The sequence below is a fragment of the Prosopis cineraria genome, unplaced genomic scaffold, assembly GCF_029017545.1.
Source record: "Prosopis cineraria cultivar Desert tree isolate PC_DT_omini unplaced genomic scaffold, ASM2901754v1 PC2, whole genome shotgun sequence".
In the NCBI taxonomy this organism is placed as follows: Eukaryota; Viridiplantae; Streptophyta; class Magnoliopsida; order Fabales; family Fabaceae; genus Prosopis; species Prosopis cineraria.
The window spans coordinates 2,193,983-2,205,142 of record NW_026555333.1 but is presented as its reverse complement, the minus strand read 5'-3'; the positions used below and the strand labels follow the sequence as shown (position 1 = coordinate 2,205,142).

Here is an 11,160-nt window from a genome sequence, read left to right as displayed (position 1 = left end):
AAGGAGAGCAAAATATTTATAAGATTGCCAAGAGTAGGGAAAGAAAATCAAGAGATCTAGAACAGGTAAGGTGTATTAAGGATGAGAGGGAAGAATTTTAGTTACAGATGATGAAATTAAAAATAGATGGGAGACTTATTTTTCTAAACTTTCAATGATGGAGAGGATTCATCTAGTAACTTGGAGGATTAGTAACTGGTGAAGGAGAAGGAGAACAAAATTTGTCATTCTATCGAAAAATACGTGATAAGGAGGTAAAGGAAGCTCTTAAGAAAATGGCAAATGGTAGAGCTAACGGACCTGATTGTATATCTATCGAAGCGTGGAAATGTTTAGGTGAAGAAGGGGTGAGATGGTTAACTAAGTTATTTAATGTGATTTTACGGTCCAAGAAAATGCCTGATGAGTGGAGGAGAAGTACATTAATTCCTATTTATAAAAATAAAGGAGATATTCAGAATTGTACTAACTATAGAGGGATTAAACTCATGAGCCACACAATGAAATTGTGGGAGAAAGTAATTGAGCACAGGTTGAGATTGGAGACAAGTATTTCTGAGAATCAATTTGGTTTTATGCCAGGTAGATCAACTACAGAGGCGATTTATCTACTAAGGGGATTAATGGAAAAGTATCGTTGAAAGATAAGACCTGCAATGCCAGGATAGGAATTATGTTATTAACACTGGAGGTCCACTTAAGCTGATGTTTTATATTCCATAAAGACATGAATTTCCATTGAAAATGTAACGCTGTGACCTCAACGAAATGAAGTCAACATTTTATTCCACAATTGGTGCTTTCATTTACAGCCAAGTAAAGAGCATCTCCGTGTTAAAATCAATTGACCTTCAAGCCCCGTAGCACATTATTGTTAGGCAGGCAAACAATGCATATGAGCATGTCTTTGCAGAGTCAATAACTTGAAGTGCATAATTGCATGAGAATGAACATGTATTGCGCACAGATCAGAGTCTGACCACAAGAAATCCATGTTTTAATCATTACTAAGATGGAGTACAGCATTAGAGTAAACCGTTTTTACCCTTAGTAGGAAAGCGATGCAGTCATCAAACTGTTTCTCTATTCGGTCCATTTCCATCTCACACCTTGCCTTGATAGCAGAAACAGCTCCACCACTGCCTAGGGTTTTTGTATGATATAAAAATCTAAAGCTAAGCCAAGGATGCGGTTAATGCGGCTGGCAATCAGAGCCCACTACATGCATAAATGACCGATGTAAATAAATAATACCAATTAAAACTTAATAACATGAAAACCAAAGGAAGAGACACGATAAATTACCAGCTTATCGGGAACCACAAAGCACTGCCGCTGAATTGACAACATGTAAGCCTCATGGACTTCAATGACTTCATCCAGAGATTTGGCTGCTGTCATACCTTCACATAGTTCCCGCCATGCACTGTGATATACCTGCATAGAAAGTGTACTGACAGGTAAGACGCACATGTTAACAAGTAGATAATGAGGAAACACGTGCATAGTAAGTGCCCGTGGATTTAGCAAAAGGACATGTGCTTTGCAATTTGCATACAAGTCTTCTCTATGAGTAACCCTTCTTTCCAATTATCTTAAAAACTGCATGTAGGTAAGTTTCTTACTCGATCCATCACATATTGATGAAAAGCATCCACAAACTGGAGGAGTTTCTGCTCCACCAACCAATGGCGTTTGTTGTTGTTTGTTGCAGATCCCCTACCCTGCAAAACGTAAAATCAAGACTGGGTCACAAAAGTTTCATACACCATACTGTTGGAAGATTATAGTTTGGAAAGAAGAATAGAGGGAAAGAAGTGAAGAAACAGATGAGAAGAAAGAGACGAGACAGAGAGAGAACAGAAAGGTAGGAATTCTGAGTAATACACAATAATTCATGATGCTTACATAGCTAACCAGCCTCTTATATAAGCCTCTAAGACCAATAATGTCTCAACCAACAAACGGCTAATTAACCCACAACTAACCAAGTAACTCTAACAGCTAGTTTTATTCAGAATTACAACTGCATAACAACCACAGATGGTGATAGGAACCCACAACTCTTAACGGCTTTCAGTAGAGGGAGGGAGGAAGCCAGGACAGAAGGAAGTAATTCAAGCGGTTTACGTCTAAAGCCAATATCAGCAGTTTCTAGCAGTTGTTGTGGTAGTTTACGATTCGTTATTATGCTGTAATTTTGGTGCCATTACTAGCAGTCATAGTGCATTAGGGGCCAGGCTTGAGACTTATTTGGACTTGTATTTGGACATTCTCCTTGGTTTATTGAAGCAAGTAATGTCTTCAGATTCAGGCATTATTATGTTTGGTAGAATTTCTGTCTCTCTCTCTTCTTAAAGTTAAACCCAAATCCCATCAGAGGGTGTCCAAAATTTAGTTAAAAAAAAAATTTGACCGTCATCCTTAAGAATATTTATACAAGGAACATGATGGAACTACAGCTAAGAGGCCAGTACTGTATAGAATTACCTTCCACATCCATCGTCGCACTTTATCAAGTACAAATTTTGCTCGCTTGACTTTCAACAAAAACCGCATCACCTAAATTTGAAACAAAAGAAAAAATGGGGGGCAAATTAAGATATGAAAGAACCAACCAGAATGCAAGAACAATAGTAATTTGAACTGTTAATAGAACCAAAAGGAAAGCCAATACCTGGTTATACTTCTTAATTGCCTCTGTATTGGCAATGAGCTCAAGAGGCCAAGGGACCTGCCAATTTCAATATGCCCTTTTTAAGTTGAAATTTGTAATTGTAATGAACAATATTCAGTTTTAAAAAAATTGAGGCTAAATGCTGACTTTATATGTGAATTTCAGCATATCAAGGCCATCGATTCCAAAGATATGGGCATGACCATTATGGGATGTTGAAACACTAGCTGTGGCTGCTTGCTCGTCACTGTCAACACCAAGATTTTTTGTTATTGACACTGCCAATGAATCTGGAGCACTTAGCAGCATGCGATCAGCAGAATTTCTGATTGATTCCTGTATTTAATATTCATAGAAAGATTCTTCAAATGGCATAATAAAAGGAGTAAAATTTACATAGCTCCTTGGTCCATGCAAATGCAATATTGGCAATCTCTTCATCCAATACAGGACAAGTCATGTCACATGCTATCAACAATTTGTTCGCTAATTATTATTTGGATAAACAGGCATAAATTATATCGCCCACAATTCTACATGTCCATTATCCTTTCTCAAAGTCTTTACTAAGTAACTTTTGAGACACAACTTCAGGTCCGTTTTTCCTCTCCATGATTTAGAACCCGTTTGTTTCAAAATTTTTAAGCAAAAAAAGCACTTTTTATTACTAAAAAAACGTTTAAAAAACTTGTAGGATGTTTGTTTAAACTTTCAAAAATAATCAGTACATTAAAAAAAAATCAGATCTCTAATTATTTTGACAGGCTCTTTCAAGCAGCATCTAAGTAGCGGAAAATCACTTTTCAGGTAAAAAGTGTCTTCTATATTTAACTTCTGTTTTTCATAAAAATATCCAAATAATAAATTACTTTTTGGGCAACCTGGAAATAACTTTTTTTAAAAAACAAAAAAGAGAAACTTAAACAAACAAGTCCTTAATCTCATCACAACCATGCAACCAACTCAAATGTAGAAATGGCACTGAACAAAATGGGTAGCTGAAAACTCCAGGAGAATAGATAATCACAAATTGGCTTTGTTCCAGGGCCAGCATTCAGACCTACAAAAGTGCACTGGGAAAAGATTGCACTACTGTATATTTCAATCCAAGTAGCTAACAATACATACATACAACTATATATGAACAAAAAGGAAGAAAGTCGAGGACTAGAATGATAAGAAACACAAGCACACTCAACAAGGTCAGAAGACCCAGAATGTTCAGAGTCTCCCTGCCATAATGACAAATCAGCAGAAGAATTTTTAATGAAAGACATGCGGCCATGCATATATGGGGATGTGTAAGTCCTTTCTCGATGAACTACACATTGCAATTACTCTTTAGCAGGGTAAATTAGCCAAACAATAAACTTATTAGTATTACTTTATCTGTTACATATTAAGCACTTGAACAATAATAAGTTCTCAAAAGCATTAGGACCCTAGGATAAAGCTTTATATATAATTTAATTTAATGTCTAGACAAGCCCCAAAGGATGAATTACCATTGATGCTAGATATGGCCTCAAAGTAGAATAAATAATAGCAATGCATGAGCCATGAGGCAGAGAATAGCAGTTAAGAAAAAAGTAAACATACCTGTAAAATTGTGTTTAACTCAAAATCATCATCCCAAGTTTCTCCCTTATCCAGTTTATTGAAAATGACAGTTAAAAAATGTTGCAGCAAATCACCTATCCATGCAAGGTATCAACACAGAACACAGAGAAATTGAAAAGACTTTGACCAAACATAAAGCGGACTGAAAATTCAATTTAATACACAATAAACAGCAACAAGCTTACAGTTTCACATCAACTTTCAAGTACCTGAACCTAATAAGTAAATAGCACGCAGAACTGCAAGCTCATCCATCAATCTCCATTCGTCCATTAACTTTAATAATATATTCCTTCCAACATAATCCACCTGTTTGTTCAGAATGAGTTATTATGCAGAGCATTATCACAGTAAGGTCACTTTGGATTTGTTAACTAGTTTAATTAAGCTCACCTGCTTTTGAATGTAGGCAGTTAGACAGTGCTGCATAATAACAAGAGGAAGTGGAGTAGTTCGCAGGTCAATATTTTGCATCCAAAGAAGAACTCTAGAGGGAAGGGTGCTGTTTCTTTGGAAAGGTAAGAGCTCTGATACAGGAAGGTCATCCTGTTCAAAAACCATACAAGTTCAGTTTCTGCCACACAACCCACATATAAAGCAGGTCAGGGAACTACTCACTAGGAAATAGCAGTACCTGAAATGAAGGCAGAAGAGTAGGAAATGGCAACAGCATTTCCAACAGTTTTCTTTCATCCTGTGAACGAAGATATTCAGATTCACCAAACCGAAAACCAAAAGTATAGTTTGTTCCTTCACTATCAGAAAATGCTTTACCATCTCCATCAAATATAGCCTTTCTTAGAATCTCATCATTTAAGGCAGGCAAGTCAAAATTTTGAGATAAGTTCAATGTTTTCCAGGTAGCCCTATTCTTTCCAAGGATTATTCGACATGGAGTGATTACTGGATTTTCTATGCATGATCTCAAGGGAATCATTTCATGCTCAAGATCTCTAACTCCTCCTTGGTCTTTTATGTGATTATCACATGTGCTTTTACGTTTCAGATTCAAGACAGCTGACTTTTTCTGCAATAATGTATCCACCAAGAACTTGTACCAAATTTTCTCTGAGCATGGCAAAACAGGTGAATTCTCACTACTGTCAATTTTTGCATCTTGATCATTTGCACAAAATGCAAAAGAAGAAACAGAACCATATTTCTGCCAGTCATCCAGTAAAAGGTACTTACAGATATGGTCACCATCACCAATAAGTCCTGCCAGTGACACACAAAACACTTCGGACAAGGTTAGGCCAGAAATACTCTGAGAACCACATAAATTACTGTGTAAAGAACCACATAAATTACTGTGTAAATCTCTGGTACTTCCAATCTCACAATCATTTCCTTTACCATACACTGCTAAGGAATTCATAGGAACATGCTGCATCAGCTGCAATGATTTTCCAGCAGAAACTATTGACTTTACTAAATCCTTCATAAAAAAAAGGGCAAGCTTGATGGTTTCTGATGCTATGCTCTTTTCCTTTGACTGTACCAGACAAAGAAACAGAATCCCTCCTTCCCATTTCCTTCCTGTCATTTGGCACTGGCATGGAATCACTAGAAAAATTTATGGTAGAGTACTCAACGTCTAGCTTGCTATGCTGCAACAATCTCAGTAAATAGCTCTTCTCCCAAAACTCAGCCTCATCAACTGAGACACCTTTGTTGGCAAAAAAGAACATCTGGAAAGAGACAGTGAGACCAAGGATCAACACACCATTTAAACAGCATGCATCACTAGAAAACTCTAGAACCAGAAATTGCTCCATCGTTACTGATTACTTACATCTAAAAGTGATTCCAAGGCCACATATATTGAACTTCCACATTAGTTCAAGGACACACTGGTTGCTTAAATCTAAACTTACATGACTTAGTTACTTGCTTTTGTGATGGCTTTCAGTATTAAAAAACTGAGTAAAACTTCTTTCCCCTCCAGGATAAAAAATTAGGACATTCAAAAATGATTACCTCATTAGAAGGATCATCAAGTGTTCCTTCAAAAAGCCAGGAATCAAGGCCCTCAATATATGGCAATAAGCTTCCAACAAGCATATATAGCACCATATGATAAGCTTCCTCCTGAGATCAACATAATTTTATTTGACAGGATGAACTTGGAGAAATACTTCAATAAATATATAATGTGCTGCTGGACAAGTAGTCACGACCTCACCACCTTGCAGTAGACAAATTTCATCAAGCTTCTTGTAAAGATAGTCGAGTACATGAACAGCCAACTCTGCTGCTGGTATGGATGCAGCAATCTCAAAATACACTGAGGGAATCGTCCCGTGTACTATTTGCAACATGTACTCAGCACCTGAGCAAAGACTAAAATCAATAAATGGCCATCAGATACCATCAAGTAGGTTGCTTGGCACCAGGGGGAGGGAGAGTGGATGGCTTCAGTGACCAAGAAAACATGACGAATACCTTAGGTGACAGTGCATTAAAATTCCAGGAAGACAATGGCCCAGAGAATAAGCTAGCATACACACACACACAATCCTAATTTTAGAGTGTAAAAATTTAACAAATACAAACCTCGATAAAGAACTTGCCAAACCTAACAAGGTTGGAATAGTTGTGTCATTTGCATTGTTCGTCGTTATTTCCTCCTTCAAGGCAATATTCCGCAAACGCTGCTTGACACAAACTAAATTGTTTTTAAAAAAGACAGAAGGTAGAACTTATTGAAGAGCATCCCTTTAGTTTCGTTAACAAACCTTAAGCCAGGCCGAAGCCGAGCACACAAAGGCCTTTAAAGTGGGAGGAGGTTTTGGGACAGAAGCTTCAACTTTGTTGATTGTGATCTCAACCAATTGCAAACATGTTGCAGCATGCATAAATTGATTAAGGAGGGAGTGAAGGCTTGTCTGAGACAGATGACTCAGATATATTCCACTTTTGACACGAAAACTGTTTCCAACATGGTCCCAAAAGAACAGGGAGCCAGGAAAACCTTGTAACATTCGCAAAACCCCCTGTACCTGTGATGGATTTAAAAATAAGATGTCGAAAAATAACACATTCAATGAAGTATCAGGGGAAAAAAACATATAATGAGCCTTGGAAACACAAGAACGATGAAATCACGGCAATTAAGAAACTACCGCGGGCAAACTCTAAAACTGAGGAAATTGAAAGAAAGAACCAAACCAGTTCAACTTCACTGGTTCTCAAGGATGGGATAGGGGCCGCAAAATGAATGTCATCAGCCAACGGAGCGTAGATCCTGTTGATTAAGCTTCTAGGAAACCGAGGCTCCGCCCCCATCTGCTGAACTTGAATTAGTGAACACAGTTCTGTCGATGAAAGGAAGTTGTTTCCCCGGAATTTCAGGTGGTAAAATAAAGGAGCGAACAGACACAATGAGGCGCAGCAAGATCGCAAATTTCTTTCAAATTTTTATTTTTAATGATGGAGGCAAAACTCACTGAACCGAGACAGTTTCTGGGCTATTCGCTCCACAAGTTAGGGATCGAGTAATAATGGGCCAAGCCCAGCTTACTTCCTTTAATTTTCTAATACATATTCTTAAATTTGGGGATGGTTTTGGATTTTTTTTAAAATAATTTCATTGATATTTCTGAAATTTTTTATCTATTTATAAATTTTTAAAAAATATTTTAGCAGATGATTTTTTTAAGTATAGCGAATAATTTTAAAAGTTACTGTAATCTAGAATTGTGAATATGATTTGATAATAATAAAATATTTTTATTTAAATTTTCCCTGTTGAAGGTTTTGAAATTGCAGGTAATTTTAGATAAACAATAGTATTCTGTCTATCTTCACTATTTTTTTCATCTCTAAGATGAAAGAAGTCTAACTTTTATCTTTAATTAAATTTTATACCTTGTTTGATGCACAGAAATATTAACTCTCATTTTTTGTTTGAAGTGAATAAAAAAGGAAAAATAATATTTTAATGAGTTCACTAGAAGAAAAAATAATAAATATGTTATAAAATTTTATTTGAGATATGTAAAAGAAAAAAAATCAATTAAAAAACTTTCTAGCCAATATTCTCTATTTATTTAAAATTGAAGTGACTACAATTTAAAACCCCACTTCCCAACCATTTTTTTTTATCCAAACAAATCATAAAATTAATAGAAGTTAAATTATGAGTTAATATTAACTTGATAATTTTATAAAAAAAAATAGCTTATAGGAAGTGTGAAATAAAATTGTATGTGATTATGGATAAATAATTGTAATAGTAATAATTACTGTATACTTTTATTTCCCCAACATATTTGTGATTAGAAAATAGAAATAAAAAAATAACTTGTTTTATCATAAAATTTGTTGTCCCATAGATAATCAGATATGTATAACAATTTATTTTAATCTATGAATTGTTTTATCCATGTATATTAAGACTTTAAGACATAAAACTATTTTTTAGAATTTTTTCCTTTTTAAATTGTATGAATTTCTTATTTTATTTTTAATACTGACTATATATAACAATGGGAGGGTAAAAATGAGGTCCCTATTGAATGTACCTCAAATATAATTATTTACAATAGGAGAATACTTATTGCCAATAAAAAAAGATACTCCCTCTGTTAAAAAATATAAAGCGTTTTTAATTAAATTTTACTGCTCAATAAAGTAGCTACCTACTTTCAAACTAATCTTATATTTTTATATTTAACTCTATTAAACACCTTATAATAAATATAAAGTCATTATAAAAAAGTACATTTAAAAAAAATAATGATTATATTTCGAAAGACTAAAAATATTTTACATTTTTTAACATCCAACTTCTTTAAAAATGCTTTATATTTTTTAATTGAATGAGTAATAATTTATTTTATTCTTACATAAATTATTTTAAAACATGATATCACGTGCATATGTGATCTTGACATAAATTAAAATTTAAACAACATATTCTAATTGAAAAGTTATACTTTTTAATATAAATAACCACTTATTTTATTTAAGGATTTTTTATCCTCGTACACACAAAACATTTAAACAACACAATTTTTATATGATTATCTAACTAAATCAAACTCAATTATTATTTAGCATAATTTAAAGTAAATTTTTAAAGATAATTTTTACATTCACACAATTTTTTTATTACAATTTTTTTTCACCTTTTCATCATCAGTTTATTTTATTTTATAACTTATCCTTTTATGTATATCAAAAACACAAATGACATTTTATAAACAAAATTTATGACCCTTACACTTTGTTATTAGAATTGAAAAATTAAATTCAGTCTTTTAAGTTTATTATTAAAAGAAGAAGTAACATATTGTTAAAATTTGCCAGTATTTATGAAAAATATTGAATTGACAGTCACTTAAATTAATGACAAAATTAAATTGACTTGAAGATAAATTTATTTTTATTTGGCCATACATAATATGTTAGATTATCAGCATATTTTATACGTCCAATTAATTTAAGGGTTAATTTTTTCAAAACCTAAAAGATTAAAGTGAAAATTAAAAAAAAAGAAATGAATTAAATTCATAAAAATTAAACTTTAGAAAATAAATCAATAATTAAGAAAATTTGAGGGATTTAAAATTTCATTATCCTTTTAAACATAAACAATGTTCTTTATTCTAAAATTCATTACCCCATGGATATTAAATATATGAACACCAACTTATTTAGTATAAAATTTAATGTACTGGTAACAAATTAAAAATACATCTTATGCATAAAAATTAGCAATTTATTTTATAAAAAGTTGTTTTATTCTATAATGTACTACCTTGGGCATGTAGACCTAACTTTCAATGGATGTGGACCTAAAATGTTATAATTTGTGAAAATTAAATTTTTAATTTTACTATAAGTTTTCCATTTTTATTATAGGTTCAATATTTTCTGTTTACAATCATATTTACAATAATAAAGCAGATAATATTGTTTGACAAAATATCTTACAATAGTTCAAATAAATTGAACAATTATTATTATACCGCACGTGACATTCATTAAATGATAGGATTTATTTTAGTCATTAAATTCAAATATAATGTATATCACAAAATTATTGTAGTTCTGTAGTAATCCATTGATAAATTTTACTATAAATTTTCTCCATTTTTAAATATAAGCAAAGTTTTCATATGGTTTGTTGTTATTTTTTATCAACAGAATAATTTTCAAAAAGTATTTATAATATCTTTTCTTAATTACTCTTTATTAAATAGGATTAAATTGGGAAAAAATGTTAATTACAAGTACATTTTAATCCAAGCTTTCAACTTTAGACATAATTATTAAGATTACCTAATTTTTTAAAATCTTTGAATTAATTAAAATTTTCTTATGTATAAAAGGAACATGAATAAGTTTATTGATTTAAATAATAAAATATTCTAATTTAAAATTTTTTATTTAAATTTGCATGTTAAATACAATTAATTACCTTATACATATACAAAACACAAGCAACAAATGATGAATCTCTTACATTTACAAAAAAAAGTACTCCCTCTGTCTAAAAGTATAAGACATTTTTTGAGGAGTTGGATATTCAAAAATATAAAATATTTTTAGTCTTTCAAGGTGTAATCATTGCTTTTTTTAAAAAGTGTTCCTATTGATAATGATTTAATATTTATTGTAAGGTGTTTAATAGAGATAAATATGAAAAGATATGGTTAGTTGAAAAATAAATAATTATTTTATTGAGAGATAAAATTTGATTAAAAATATCTTATATTTTTTAACAAAAAAAGTATTGAATATCATACATATTATTTTTTTTATAAGTTTCATATTTACAAGTATTTTTTTATTATGAGTCCCAGGCCTTTTTTTTTTAATTTTGTTGTGAGTTCGATGTAAACTCTTAATATACA

The 11,160-nt window shown here is 32.2% G+C and overlaps 1 protein-coding gene across 1 annotated transcript; it reads right to left on the bottom strand.

The window, feature by feature from the left end:
* Positions 1–660: 660 nt before the first annotated feature.
* LOC129303574 (uncharacterized) lies at positions 661–7,679 on the bottom strand. Its single transcript, XM_054942973.1, is given in 17 exon segments — positions 661–1,152; positions 1,155–1,218; positions 1,306–1,437; positions 1,626–1,724; positions 2,491–2,562; positions 2,678–2,734; positions 2,825–3,013; positions 4,277–4,371; positions 4,507–4,606; positions 4,691–4,843; positions 4,932–5,747; positions 5,749–5,988; positions 6,278–6,388; positions 6,478–6,640; positions 6,854–6,951; positions 7,036–7,299; positions 7,469–7,679. Coding segments are annotated over 17 exon segments (2,925 nt in total). The 5' UTR covers positions 7,586–7,679; the 3' UTR covers positions 661–997.
* Between the last annotated feature and the right edge of the window lie 3,481 nt (positions 7,680–11,160).